Source organism: Nelusetta ayraudi, unplaced genomic scaffold (assembly GCF_046127955.1).
Source record: "Nelusetta ayraudi isolate G7.1 ecotype Tasmania unplaced genomic scaffold, CSIRO-AGI_Nayr_v1 ptg000011l, whole genome shotgun sequence".
Classification (NCBI taxonomy): domain Eukaryota; kingdom Metazoa; phylum Chordata; class Actinopteri; order Tetraodontiformes; family Monacanthidae; genus Nelusetta; species Nelusetta ayraudi.
Window position 1 is genome coordinate 3618914 of NW_027466061.1, and position 14244 is coordinate 3633157.

At 44.5% G+C, this 14244-nt stretch overlaps 2 protein-coding genes across 4 annotated transcripts; both read left to right on the forward strand.

The window, feature by feature from the left end:
* The first annotated feature begins 1584 nt into the window (after positions 1-1584).
* Positions 1585-6712, forward strand: ftr83 (finTRIM family, member 83). 2 transcript variants are annotated; one of them, XM_076020099.1, is made up of 8 exons: positions 1585-2296; positions 2743-2838; positions 3037-3270; positions 3390-3549; positions 3682-3738; positions 4333-4401; positions 4895-4973; positions 5871-6009. In XM_076020099.1, the coding sequence occupies exons 1-7, from the start codon at positions 1682-1684 to the stop codon at positions 4945-4947; spliced, it is 1284 nt and encodes a 427-aa protein (XP_075876214.1). In that variant the 5' UTR covers positions 1585-1681; the 3' UTR covers positions 4948-4973; positions 5871-6009. The 2 variants fall into 2 exon arrangements, with proteins under 2 accessions (XP_075876214.1, XP_075876213.1); XM_076020098.1 differs by lacking the exon at positions 4895-4973 and having other exon boundaries at positions 5871-6712.
* A 1332-nt stretch (positions 6713-8044) lies between these two features.
* Positions 8045-13824, forward strand: ruvbl2 (RuvB-like AAA ATPase 2). Of its 2 annotated transcripts, none has more exons than XM_076020101.1 (14): positions 8045-8150; positions 9629-9683; positions 9770-9825; positions 9988-10129; positions 10263-10392; positions 10476-10542; positions 10736-10842; positions 10937-11030; positions 11150-11368; positions 11454-11572; positions 12006-12125; positions 12728-12857; positions 12972-13086; positions 13480-13824. In XM_076020101.1, the coding sequence occupies exons 2-14, from the start codon at positions 9629-9631 to the stop codon at positions 13503-13505; spliced, it is 1380 nt and encodes a 459-aa protein (XP_075876216.1). In that variant the 5' UTR covers positions 8045-8150; the 3' UTR covers positions 13506-13824. The 2 variants fall into 2 exon arrangements, with proteins under 2 accessions (XP_075876216.1, XP_075876217.1); XM_076020102.1 differs by lacking the exon at positions 8045-8150 and adding an exon at positions 9175-9258.
* The last annotated feature ends 420 nt before the right edge of the window (positions 13825-14244 follow it).

Sequence of the window (14244 nt, forward strand, 5' to 3'; positions counted from 1 at the left end):
AATGCATGTTGACAATCTGTCTTCCTCCCCTTTAGTCTCCAGTAGGCACCCAAGTCAGTGAGAAGCGTGGTGGGTGTGTAGCCTCTGATACAGTTAGGTGGAGTAATTTCAGACCAATAGGTCCGTCTTTTCCGTACCTCTTTCTGTTTTATAGTAGCAAAGTCCATCTTCTTCACATCTCTTAAATACCGGGTCAAAGGTTGAACACAGCGACATTTATTCTCAAGAACCAGAAAACCATTGCAGGAAGAAAGCTGCGTTGATGTTAAAAGAGCTTTTGCCCAGAATAGAAATGAAAATAATTATTACGAAATAATAGTGTTTGGATGAGTAAGTTGACATGACATCCAAAGAAATTTCACATGCATGAAAAACAAAAAAAGGCAAAAATCGCTGCACATATATTTCCTTGTCAGGTGCATCAGAGGGTGACAGTCCAAATTATATTTGAATTTATAAATTCTGCAAGTTTCTCCATGTGTGCGGAAACTCTTTTTTTGTTACATGCATGAAATTAAAAATGACAGAAAACAGGGAACAAGGTAAACACAGGCATTTGTTTGTACACACTTGCGACACCCCTGCCAGTGGAGCTGTTTGTCATATAAGGTGCCACATTTAGTCCTTCATGTCAGCTGTAGTTACTGTTGTTGATGGTCAACAGGCCCTCTGCTGCCTGGCACTCAGCTCCGGCCCTACAGCCTCTAACACAATGGAATCTTTTAAGCCGCCTTTTTCAGCCCTTCTGTTATCTGGCCTGTCAAGTGTAGCCACATTCCTATCTCCGTTTCCACAACCCCCGAAACTCCATCTTGGTTGGGAGGTGTGTTCGCTCCTGTGATGAAATCTGTACATGACGGAATTTCACTCCGAGGGCGAAACATTCTTGTAATTGCTTTGGTTTCTTCTTTCAAGAGGGCGCATCTGCTAATTTTGATTCCACATAGGCATGCATACGCAGTTCTATTGCTGACGTGCTCAAACCTCAAAAGAAACTAACAGTAGTGACAGGCAGCGAGTTAGTCAATGATTAACCTGTTACAGGCATGGTGAAGGTCAGAGAAAACTCTCCAGTTAAGCAATGCAACAACAAGAGAATTGAGCCTTGGACAACAAAGTTACGTTTCATCCATGGATACACCTGTCACAACGAGTTTGCGGTCAGTTTGTACCACAATCAGAACAAACTGGAATGGAGATTGTCCCATTCAGCAGGTGTAGAGTGTGACTCACGATCACTTTACACAGCTTTGTGTCAGTTACAGTGACTCAAGAATTTGCTCTCTGATCTATGACCTTTGTTTTACAGTCACACTTTACAGGCTCTGGCCTACACCATATTATACCGCATTATACGCTCTTTTCTTATTTTTCTGTTCATGAAATCAGTAAGCAACTTAGTTTTTCACTATCAACACTTGGGACACGACCTTGTGGCCACGCATTTAAATTTAACTGCTTCTGATTAGATTCCGTAAGAGATGGAGCCATTACTGAGCTCTTTTCTTGCCCCTCCCTTGTTTGACTGGTTTCGGTTTAACCAGTTTAGCCTCCCTCTCTGTTTACTCTATATAACTTCTGTCTCTGGTACCTGCGGACTCACTTTGCCACTCCGCCGACAGACCGACGCAGCACAGCGTTTCCACCGCAGCGCACGAGAACCGGCACCCAAGTCGCCCCCATGTCATCAGATCAGGACACCTGCCACTTGTGCAAGGAATACCTCCGTGATCCCGTGTCCATCCCGTGCGGGCACATCTTCTGCTCCATTTGCCTGAAGACCTACTGGGACCATGCCGACCACACGGGCACGTACCTCTGCCCAGAGTGCAGAGTCACCTACAGCAAGAGGCCCACGCCGAGACGCATAGGAGGGAGTGGAGGTGGAGGAGGTGACGGGGGAGAAAGAGGAGGCTCACGCCATTCCACCCTCCAACGCAACAGCGAGTCCTTTCCACCTCCGCCGCCGTCCCCCGACTACAACTACGCGGGATCCCACGACGTCGGCTGCGACATCTGCGTGGGCAAGAAGCACAAAGCCGTCAAGAGCTGCCTCATGTGTCTGGCCTCCTACTGCGAGAAGCACCTCAAGCCCCACTACGAGTCGGCCACCTTCAAGAGGCACAAGCTGGTGGATGAAATCGGTCACCTGGACAGGCAGATCTGCCCGCAGCATCAGAAAGGCCTGGAGCTGTTCTGCCGCACCGACCAGATGTGTATCTGCGTGCTGTGCACGGTGAAGGAACACAAAGGTCACGACATGGTGTCGGCGGAGCAGGAGAGAGCGGAGGAGCAGGTAGGCCTCGGGTCGTGCCACTAAATGAGCTGTTTGTTCAATGTGACTTCAATGGTGACACACACACGGACATGTTGCGAGTCGTGCTCATGACAATGATGACACAGTAGCAGGTGAAGCATGAAAGAGCGGTTTTGCTAAAGATCGAACCAGCCCATAGAAACAAAGCCTCGAGCGTTGTGCCAGACACGCCCGTATGGAAACACAGCTGCTGTGCAGCTGACACCATAGTCTCTGCTGCAAACCGTCAAAGTCGGGAAGATTTTCAATTTTATTTTCACAATGGTTTCAAAGTATCCATTTTATTACTTTGAGTAACACAGCTGCTTAGCCAAATGCGCGACAGGCACTGTAATCCACGCTGTAAATGGTCAAAATAGGATAGATTTTCATTTTCATGGTCACGGTCACGGTCATTGAAAAGTATCCCTTTTTGTTACTTATAGCAACGGCTGGGCGCCACTCAGGCCGAGATCCAGGAGAAGATCCATGACCGACTCAAGCAGATGGAAGAACTGAAACAAGCGGTGGATGCTCTAAAGGTTTGTGACTCTGCCATTCATCAAGACTGATAAGAGTTGAACAACCACTCCGGGGTTTGAACATAAAGTTAAATCAACAACAACCAGCACCGTCATATAGCGCATTCCTCCCTGTGGGAGTGATGACAGCTGCTCTCAGAGCTCCTCCAGTAGAACCAGTGTGACACCCTGCTGATTAACAGTGTGCCCTTTGTTCAGAACTCGGCCCAGCGAGCGCTGCAGGAATGCGAGAAGACGTTCAGCGACATGATTCGCTCCATCGAGAGGATGCAGCAGGAGATGGCCAAGCTCATCACCTCCAACAAGAGGGCGGCGCTCAACAACGCCGAGGGACACATGGAGCGCCTGACCCACGAGATCGCCGACCTGAAGAGGAGGGACCAGGAGATCACGCAGCTGTCACGCACCGAGGACCACATCCACTTCATCCAGGTGAGGGACCACGGCTCAGCAGATACATGAACCAGGCGCAACAGACTGTCTGCAGAAGGCCCATTCATTCAAGCTGTGATTGTAAATATGTTGCTCTGTTTTTCGTTTTGTTTTTTTAGAGCTACCACATGCTAATCGCTCAGACTGAGGCCGAGGAGCTGCCCACAGTGATCGTCAACCCCTACTTTTCCTTTGGCCCCGTCACCAAGGCCGTCTCTGAGATGAAGCAGCACCTGGGTGAATTCGGCAATGAGGAACTGGTGAAGGTCGCCAAGACAGGTGGGGGAGGATCCTGCGTCAGGAAACACTGACATTTGTCAAGAATCAGTGTCCTGGAAATCCTGTAATTATCTTGTGCACATTAGAACTACTTCCTTCAATGATTCAATTGTTTCTTTGACATTTTCGCAGTTAACAAAATGACCTTCTGCCAACTGGAAGAATCCAAGAAGAGACGAACAATAAAAGGTACGTCAGCCATTTGAATTTAAAACTTAAACAACATATTCAAATGGATGGCTGAAAATGCCATAGGAATCACATAGCAGAGTAGAGCGACGGCACTTAGAAATGAAGTTGGCCTAGGCAGGACGTTAAGAATCCCTTGAGTCAGGAAAGTTAGAGAGATTTACAGTTTCCCTTGTCGTCAGAAGGGCTTTGTGGAATCCTGTCTGAGGTCTGCTCATGCCTCTGGCATGGCACTCACAAGAGGCCAGGCTGAGGTCACCGGGCTGACCTATGGTTAAACGTTTACAATCAGTGAGTCTGCAATAAATGGCCCGTGAGTTCACAGTAAATGGAATTTGGCTAAACTGCACAGTAGCTGGCATTTGTTTTTATGGTTGCGGATGTACGGTGACAGCCATCCAAGAATATCAACACTGCCAACAAGGCCTGTTATCAGTTCTAATCAGGAAAACACATGTGTGGTGTGGTTATTGGTGATAATTAACAGCCCAATATAATAAAATTATATCAATCAGCCGTTCACTTATAAAGGTATTAAATTCATGAAATCACTTTTACTATTATATGACATGAAGTCTATATTTCCTTTTACAGGCGAAGAAGCTCCCATGTACAAATCCATGCCAGTCCAGGAGCCCCAGCACCGGGATGATTTCCTCAGATGTGAGTCCCAGCCTTTTCCTGAGTTTTCTGCTCTGACGCACATCGCTGCTCTGCCCACTAATTCCAGTGCACGAGGCAAATTAGATGCTGATGTTCTCTGTCAGACCCAGTGGCTGACCACAAAATCCCACTCTAGTAAATACCCCGTGTCCTGCAGAGTGGACAGACGCTGGGACTGACTGATTACAAACACAATACCTGGCACTTGCTCAGCTGTTTGATCTGCTTCCAGTCTTGCTGATCTTCCCCATTTTTTTTTTTTTGGCCAAGTTCAAGAAAAAAAACATCATTACATTCTAGATAGTAAATGGATGGATATGCAAATTGGGATTATTTTCTTGGATCTCATGGGAAACAATAGCTTGCATTACCTTCCCAGAGGGGTTCAAAGAGTTTGGTTGTCACCTTGAAGTAGAGCACATCGTTTCTTTGTTAGATGGACTTCTGTTTGTGGTCCGACTCACAAACGGTGTTGATACTTCTGGCATTCCAGATGATAGGCCTGCCAGATCTAACCGTCGCCACCGGGTGTCTCACCAACTGTGACCTGCAGAGGTGGAGGCACACAGGAGGCAGGTGACATCCAACCCCGTGGGATTGTTCTGCTTTCTGTGTCCAGTCAAAGGGCCTTGGCCTATTTGTTCAATTTGTGGCTTTTGCAAACGTTTTCCAAAAATAACAATGGGAATTCAGCTCTAATTTACTCACCATCATGCTGCAAATTTCTCTGGGTCATTTGTGGAGTTAAACTAACAGGCTAATTTAAAGGTCTCCAACAGCCTTTTTGATTTATTGTATGTGGTTGTTTGGATATAGAGTATTTAGAAGGAGGATACAAAACTTGGAAGATGAATGAGTGAAATAACACATTCAGCAGATCAATCAGATTTGTGAGATATTTCCAAAGGCTTCTTGCCATAGATCCCTACATTTAATGGGCCATTTGCCAAAGCAGGTCCAGAGTAAAGGAAAAAAGGAAAAAGAAAAGAAAAGAATTCCAATACCACCCTGTTCTGATAAAAACAGTTACTCAAGCCTCAGCCATGCCAATCGCCCTAGCTCTTTATCCAATACTATTTCAAAGCTGCAATGTCAGCAGTCCAGCTGCTGTGAAATGTTATTTCAGAGCTTCTTTAACACATTGAGGCTGAAGAGGCTGAGGGAAGTCTTTTGAAATGTACAGGCAGAGGGTTCATTGTCATCCAAATGCCTCACATCTCAACCTGATTTGGAAAAAAAACATCATTTACAATCTCAGAACCTATGGATATGCTATGTGTGTGCTGTTCCGCTGGTGAACTGACTTTTCAGTGCTGTTTAAAGTGCTCTTTTGGAAATGGTGGCAAAACAGTGTGGGTTGCTTTGGTGCTTCCACTCTTTGTCCCTCCCGTGCTTTCACATTTCACCCAAGCAAATTAAAGTCAATTAATTTCATTCTTGTTATTTATGGGTTCATTTCATCTCTCCAGATGCGTGCCAGCTGACTCTGGACCCCAACACAGCCTACAGACAGCTCTACCTGTCCAGAGGAAACAGAAAAGCCGTCCTCAAGAAAGACCCCCAGTCATACCACGATAGCGCTGCCAGGTTCGACTCCCTGCCCCAGGTCCTGTGTGCGGAGCCTCTCTCTGGAGGGGCTTATTACTGGGAGGTTGACTGGAGTGGGGAAGGGGCCGCCATTGGCATCACCTACAAGGGCATCAAGAGGATAGGCTACGGTGACAGCTGCCGCATCGGTTACAACCGCAAGTCCTGGAGCGTCTTCTGCTCTGATTCCAGCTACTCGGCCCGCCACAACAAAGACCAGCAAGAGATCAACGCACCCTACTGCTCCCGTATCGGGGTGTTCCTGGACCACGCTGGGGGGACCCTCTCCTTCTATGCCGTGGGAGAGACCATGTCTCTCATCCATCGCTTCAAGGCCACATTCACAGAAGCTGTCTATCCAGGTTTCTGGGTTTGGTATGATTCAGCCATCACCCTCATCCAGCTGTGATTGTATAATATGCTGCCAATGATTGATGCCATGTGCAACTCTGATTCTGGGTTTTGTGGGCATTTATAGAACAAAGATATTATATCTGTCAGATTATGATTTGTAACCCTGAGATTTGATTCCTTTTTTATTTTGTGTTTATGTATTATGTGTTAGACTATTCTGGATGCTATTTTCTATATCTAACAAGATTTGTGGAAATTAAATGTGCACTTTTGTAATCACTATGAATATTTACACCAGTGCGTTTCTGTAAATGTCCTGATTTGTAAAGTTGATGATACAAATATTTTATCAATAAAAACAAAACAGTAATATGGTGATGTACTGTATTTATATTAGATCATACATTTGCACTCCACATGGTGTCCATTAACTTTCTTAATTAGATTAACTTTAAAATGATGTATGGGCGTAAAGATTGAGGGGCAACACACTAGTTAATCAGTTTATTTTGGTATTCTGGTATTTATGACAGCTACATTTAGTTAGATATTTTTTTTAAATGCTTGTTTTTTTTTTTTACTTCAAAAAGAAATACTTCTGTGTCAGTTGTAAAATGGTACGGGAATGTGCAAGTTTTTTGTGGAGGTCTGAGAAGAATTACAGGAGTGGTTTAGGTGTGACTAAGAGGTTCACAGATGGCTGAGCCTCATCCAAGAGTTTCTGGTGACTGTATTATGTTGCAGTCCAGTCTGACTCTGAGTAGCTTCAGCAGTGAGTTACTAATTAAGAATAAGGATTTGGACTGTTAGACATGCTTTTATGCTCTTCAAAAGAGGGCGTAACTGGTGCGTGTTTACACATCATCATTGCTGGATTTAAACTGCATAAGAACCTGAAGCTCCATATTTTTGTTCATTATTGCAAGAGTTACAGCTTCAAGCGCTGTTGTAGAGAAGTTAGCTGGACAAAAGAATGCTGTAACATTATAAACATGAAACATCTAGTAGTAATTTCAGACAGGGGGCAGCATGAAAGTCAAACTAATGACATTGGCACATTTTCCCAGCCTTATACCTGTCTCTTGTCATGGTTGAGTGAAGTAAGTTTACATTGTGGGATCTAAAATTGCAGCCTCAAGGGAAAACTGCAAGTGCAGATGAGAGGATATGAATAGCTCCTTGTGAATATTTGGCGTTATGCTCAACCAGTCAGTGTTGCTTTCATTGTTTCCGTTATTTAAAAAAAAAAAAAAAAGTTGGATTGTTGTCCTTTTTCCTTTCTTGAGTTTAGGATATTCTCGCTGCTGTGTAGAGTATATTCACAACAAGCGGGTGATGACTTGTGAACTTTGCTACCTCTGCTGGAGATCATCTGAATTGTTCACCAGTCTCAGACTCCTATTGATAGCAATAAAAACGCCATTCAAGAGCCATTCATACAAGAGAGAAAAAAGAAAAAGAAAAAAGGCGCGTACTTATGGTTTGTTTTTATCGTCTCTTCTGCTTCAAATAAATACACCAGCAAAGATCGTGGTCAATTTTATTTAGTTTATAAAACCAAGTTAGGGCCATTTAAAACTGGCCATATTCCTCTTACAAATGTCGTTTGAATGTAATATTGCGGGGTGTTTTTTTTTTCTTTCTTCTTTTTTTCTTCGTTTGTTTGTTTTTTAAATCCCATCACGCATGTGCCGAATAGAGCGGGGAATCCAAAGTGTAGGAACTCGTTTCTCGCCGGACACATTTTGACTTCGCACCACTAGAAAGAAGCGCCGCATTCTCACATTTTCGGTAGTGTGGCAGCTCAGGTGAGTGATCGTGCTCTAAACAAGTTGCTTAAATATGTTCAGCGTGCACGTATTCATATTTCCTATCATATTTACTCTGAGCGGACACATGGTGTCATTTCATATCGGTCAGTCGGTGTGTAACTCTTTCCCGAGGATAGAAACCCAGTGAATGAAACTAGCTAAATGGCTAACACAACGCTAGCCACTGTTAGCATGGTCTTCAGCAATATTGGTATCAACATTATTTAAGCGCCTTTAAAATGACACAGATGTATGAAATAGAGTTCTGATAGTGAGAGTTACTTTCGCAAGACAGTCTTTTATTATTATTTCATCGATTCGTATCCCGAGGGTTTAAGGCACAGAAACAAGTGTAAATGGCAAGTGATTATTTCTATTTATTTAGAAGCATGTACCCGTGTTTTGGGAAGACATTTTAACAACAACATTAAGTACACATTGGCGACTTATGACTTAAGACATTGGTGCAATTTATGTGAAGCTACGCGTATCAAACCGGATCGAACGTCACCTTGGTTACGCTCTTTGCGTCCGGTCGCTATCGCAACAGACTACAGCAAAAACATTGTTTAAGGAATGATATATAACAATTCTGTTTCAGTTGTTTGTTTTTATTCATTGATTGATCAAGATTTTCTTTGCATTAGTGTTTCTGTGCGTGAACACAAACAGTGAATTTCAGAAATGTTTAATTTGTGAAATCAGATTGTGTGCGTTTGTGCGCATGACAACACCAAAACAATGTGCACATGTGCGTCAATTATTTGAAAATTTATAGTGAAACGGACCAAATAACTTAACATATAAGTCTCACCGAAGTGACGGTTTCTAAAACAAGCTGTATATCCCCTTTGTATTGCACTTTCACACACTATAAAGACAAGATTAAAGGTACAGGAAGCTCAGCAAATACTCTGCAGAAAGAGTGCCTTAATCATAGCTGTACATTCCTTTAGTTTTATTAGTTACTAATAATTCTCATATATAACTTACAGTAAAATAAATTTTATCGATTTGTGCTTTTTCTTTTTCATAACCAGGGAATTATACCAAGAACATTCATTTAATGTTGTGATTCCAAGACAGTATTTATTACAAGAGATCTGTGAGTTAATTGTGCAGAAAAATTGAAAACACAGCAACATCCAACTTAATATGATAGACTTCCCTAAAGTAAAGTAATATTCCTGAACTTAGTCAAATAACTTTATAAAGACTAGAATCACAGGGCGGAGGTCCAGATTTGCCATGTTTTATCAGCTTAGCATGTTTCTCTGCTGTGAGACGTGTACATATTGAAGCTATTTTAAACAATTGAGTCTTTGTTGCAACACTCCCAGTTCTTCTTAAGCTCATTCAGTCTTTTTCAATACTAAGAAATGTAGAAAGCCTATCAGAGTGATGTCCTGTATTTAATTGACTTTCTCATCTTAAATCAACAATGTTCATTTGTGGGCTTTTCCCTGTATATGCAGATGGCGGCTACAAAGGTTCCCGAGGTTCGTGACATCACAAGGATTGAGCGAATCGGTAAGCACCCGCTCTCGTGCCCCCACCCTCCGGGTTCACTTGTTTATCCATGCCCATTAACGTTGAATACTTTATGTCTTATCTAGGAGCACACTCTCACATCCGTGGCCTTGGTTTGGATGATGCTCTGGAGCCAAGACAGGCAAGTGTTTACGGGATAATCTACGACTATACAATCCAGATGATGAAAAATTATGCTGTAAAACATGTATGAAATAGAAATGTGTCCATAAACTGACTGTCCCAAATAAACGATTTGTTGAATTTTGCCTAAGGAACGATGTTCTGTCCTCCTCCCCTGCAGGTGTCTCAGGGGATGGTCGGCCAGCTGGCCTCCCGTCGGGCAGCTGGGGTCATTCTAGAGATGATCAAAGACGGCCGCATTGCCAGCCGAGCGGTGCTCATTGCTGGTCAACCTGGCACTGGAAAGACTGCCATCGCAATGGGTAAGGGTCACGCTGGACGCATCCCAGTATAAGGTCGTCCTGTACAAGGTCTTTGTTATTATTTTTTTAAGTTTCCAGAAAAAATGATTCTCTCCCCCCGCCCCCTGGTTCTGATTGTTTTCTTCTCATGCAGGCATTTCTCAGTCTCTCGGCCCTGACACGCCCTTCACAGCTCTGGCCGGTAGTGAGATCTTCTCTCTGGAGATGAGCAAGACTGAGGCGCTCAGCCAAGCCTTCAGGAAGGCCATCGGAGTGAGGATCAAGTGAGTGAGCAAGCAAACATCTACTATACTTCCTGAGTGCCGGTGAATTATTGGTTTATTTGCTTACTGGGTGTCTTCAACAGGGAGGAGACAGAAATAATCGAAGGAGAGGTGGTGGAAATCCAGATTGATAGACCGGCTACTGGAACGGTAGGCTTTCACCTCGCAGTAAATTTAAATGAGTACTCATGCGCTCACATCCATCAACTCCAGTTTTAGTTGAGACTTGGGCAAATATTGGCAATATTTCAAAATGCGAGTTGCTACATTAAAAGGTAAAACAACAGGACTTTCTTTTTGCTGTTAAAATGTAAAATTACACAATTATTTGTTTTTCTGTCAGGGCGCCAAGGTGGGCAAGTTGACTCTGAAGACGACTGAGATGGAGACGATATACGATTTGGGCAACAAGATGATTGAGAGTCTCAGTAAGGAGAAGGTTCAGGCTGGGTAAGCCCGTGCAACACGAGTCACTCCTCATGTACCAGCGTCACTCCAGCGTGTGAGACAAGACGTCGCTAATGGGCTCCAACTTCTCTGTCAGGGACGTCATCACCATCGACAAAGCCACAGGAAAGATCAGTAAGTTGGGCCGCTCCTTCACCAGAGCCAGAGACTACGATGCCATGGGAGCTCAGGTATCCTCAGCCTGCCTACCACTTAGACATCACTGCAGCATTGTGCAGTTTTTTTTAATCCTCATTCATGTAAAAACATTGGTTTCACAACTGCCAACTTTCTTTTTTCGTTTCTGCAGACGCAATTTGTACAGTGTCCAGAAGGGGAGCTCCAGAAGAGGAAAGAGGTGGTGCACACGGTGACCCTCCACGAGATTGACGTCATCAACAGCCGCACGCAGGGCTTCCTGGCGCTGTTCTCCGGAGACACCGGAGAGATCAAGTCGGAAGTGCGCGAGCAGATCAACGCCAAGGTGTGCGAGTGGAGGGAGGAAGGCAAGGCCGAGATCATCCCCGGGGTAGGTGCCACTGCTCGGACACGCACTCGGCCTTGTGTTTGACCTACAGTGACCTCTAACCACACGTCCACGCCGGCGTCTCCAGGTGTTATTCATCGACGAGGTTCACATGCTGGACATGGAGTGCTTCTCCTTCCTGAACGGGGCCTTGGAGAGTGACCTGTCACCGGTTCTCATCGTGGCCACCAACAGAGGCATCACTCGGTATGTGCTTGTTTATATTCGCCCCTCACAGGTTGTGAAGAAACGCAGGTGATCTCTGGGAGCCACCACTTTTATTTAGCCTGTTTTGCAGCTTTGCTGATGCTTTAAAGGGCAGCGCCAGCAGACTGAGACTGAACTGCCTCGACATGCAGAGGGTATAGACATGCAACCAGTAACCAGGAACAAAGCCCTTGATCTTGGCAGTGTGACGAGCAGCATACAACATCCCCCTACACAGGATGCAGCTGCATTTGGCTGCGACGGATTTCGTCCTGCACTTCCTGACTAGATTCAACAGCCAAACTCGTATGAGAAGTGAAGTGTGAAGCAAACGTCTTAACAATTTTACAGGCCGCGCTCATTTGTGTAGATCATCACCAAGTTTCACAAAATTGCTACATGTGTAACCGTGATTATCCACCGTTTCTTTCAGCATCCGCGGCACAAACTACCACAGTCCCCACGGCATCCCCATCGACCTGCTGGACCGCCTGCTCATCATCACCACCTCCCCCTACACTGAGAAGGAGACCAGGCAGATCCTCAAGATCCGGTGAGTGTCTCTCTCTCTCTCTCTCTCTCTCTCTCTCTCTCTCTCTCTCTCTCGCTCTCTCTCTCTCTCTCTCGCTCTCTCTCTCTCTCTCTCTGTCGCTCTCTCTGTCTCCCTCTTTCTCTGTCTGTCTGTCTGTCTCTCTCTCTCTCTCTCTCTCTCTCTCTCTCTCTCTCTCTCCCTCTCTGTCACTCTCTCTGTCTCCCTCTTTCTGTGTCTCTCTCTCTCCCTCTCTCTCTCTCTCTCCCTCTCTGTCTCTCTCTGTCGCTCTCTCTCTCTCCCTCTTTCTCTGTCTCTCTTGCTCTCTCTCCCTCTCCCTCTTTCTCTGTCTCTCTCTCTGTCGCTCTCTCTCTCTCCCTCTTTCTGTGTCTCTCTCGCTCCCTCTCTCTCTCTCTCTCTCTCTCTCTCTGTCTCTCCTCTCTCTCCCTCTCTCTCTCCCCCTCTTTCTCTGTCTCTCTCTCTCCCTCTGTCTCTCTCTCGCTCTCTCTCTCTCTCGCTCTCTCTCTCTCTCTCTCTCTCACTCTCTCTCTCTCTCTCTCACTCTCTCTCTCTGTCTCTCTCAGCACAAGAGTCGCAAAAACTAATCTTGTCCGGTGTTTTTGAAGCTGCGAGGAGGAGGACGTTGAGCTGAGCGACGAGGCTCAAACCATTTTAACTCGTATCGGGATGGAGACGTCACTCCGCTACGCCATCCACCTGATCAGCACCGCAGGAGTCGTGTGTCGCAAACGCAAGGTAAGCTCAGAGTCCAAGTTCGGTCGTCAGAATGTGTTTCATTGGTAGATTAGTTTGTTCAAAAAACTGATAGGTGCTCCAGTGTTGATGGTCCGTGTGTTTCGTCTTCTTCAGGGGACAGAAGTTCAGGTGGAGGACATCAAACGTGCGTATTCTCTGTTCCTGGATGAGGCCAGGTCCTCTCAGTACTTGAAGGAGTATCAGGATTCTTTCCTCTTTAATGAAACAAGTGAGTTTGACGTCTCTGCTCTCAGTTTTGAAGTATTTCACTGCTCCCATGCACAGTTATGAAAGGCTGCACTCACACTAGGGTCAGTTGTGCTGTAGCGTGCACGCAAGCTGCTCGGGGACATGACCTCCCGACTATTATTAGGATTATGATTATTATATATGATTAATTGGACCCCCCAAGAAACACTTAAACATAACATCAATTACTAGAATAAATACTTATGTAGGGCAGAAATTCACTGAAAAAAAATTAAGACATTTTTGTTTTAAACCACATTTTGCTGATTTTATATGCAGCAAAATATGGTCCAAACATATTTGTAAAGGGAGCTTAAACATGAGCAGTGTCCTTCCAGTATTGAATTAACACAATGTCCCTGTTCCATTTCAGAATCGGTCCAGATGGACACCTCGTAATGAAGACGTCGTCTTCGTTGTCATTTATGACGGCACCCCCTGAGTTTTAATGTGGGTTCACATGTGGACTTTACATTGTCATTAGATCCATCAAATTATTTGACTCAAATGCGTGAATTTCACTGAACTTCCCTTTGGCTTTTCTTTAAGCTCTATTTCTTCATAATTTGAACCCCATGTAATTCTGCCACATCTACCACAGAGCCATGGATCCCTCATGGCAGAAATGTCCATTCCTTTGCTGTTGTTTTGTTCTGTTGCCTCATATTTACGTGGTTTATTTTTATGAAAATAATTAAACAGGCTTTTCTTAAAACACTGGAATGGTTTTGCGTTGTGTCTCGTACTTCTTCTCCAGCGATACCACACGGATTTTACACAGACCCAAGACACCAACATGGCAGATGCCTCCATTTAGAGAGCAGGAAGGCTCTTTGGCACCAGCTGGCACCTGGTGCTGACATAGATTTTGTTCATTTGATAAAAGCAAGGAAATTTCCTGAACGCAAAAGCACTAGGCTTCTTTGCACATTTGTTCAACAAATATAGACAAAAGTATTTGGAAAGAAAACTGGACATTGTCTCTTCTCTGAGAAATTACTGTTTTTTTTTCTTTTTTTGAAAAAGAAATGTCAACAAAGCAAATTGTATTAAAATAATAATTTGTGCCTAATTTCCTCATTTCAGCCTTTGGCTAATTCTTGAGCAAACACTTTCAGGCATTTATTCAAAGCATTCA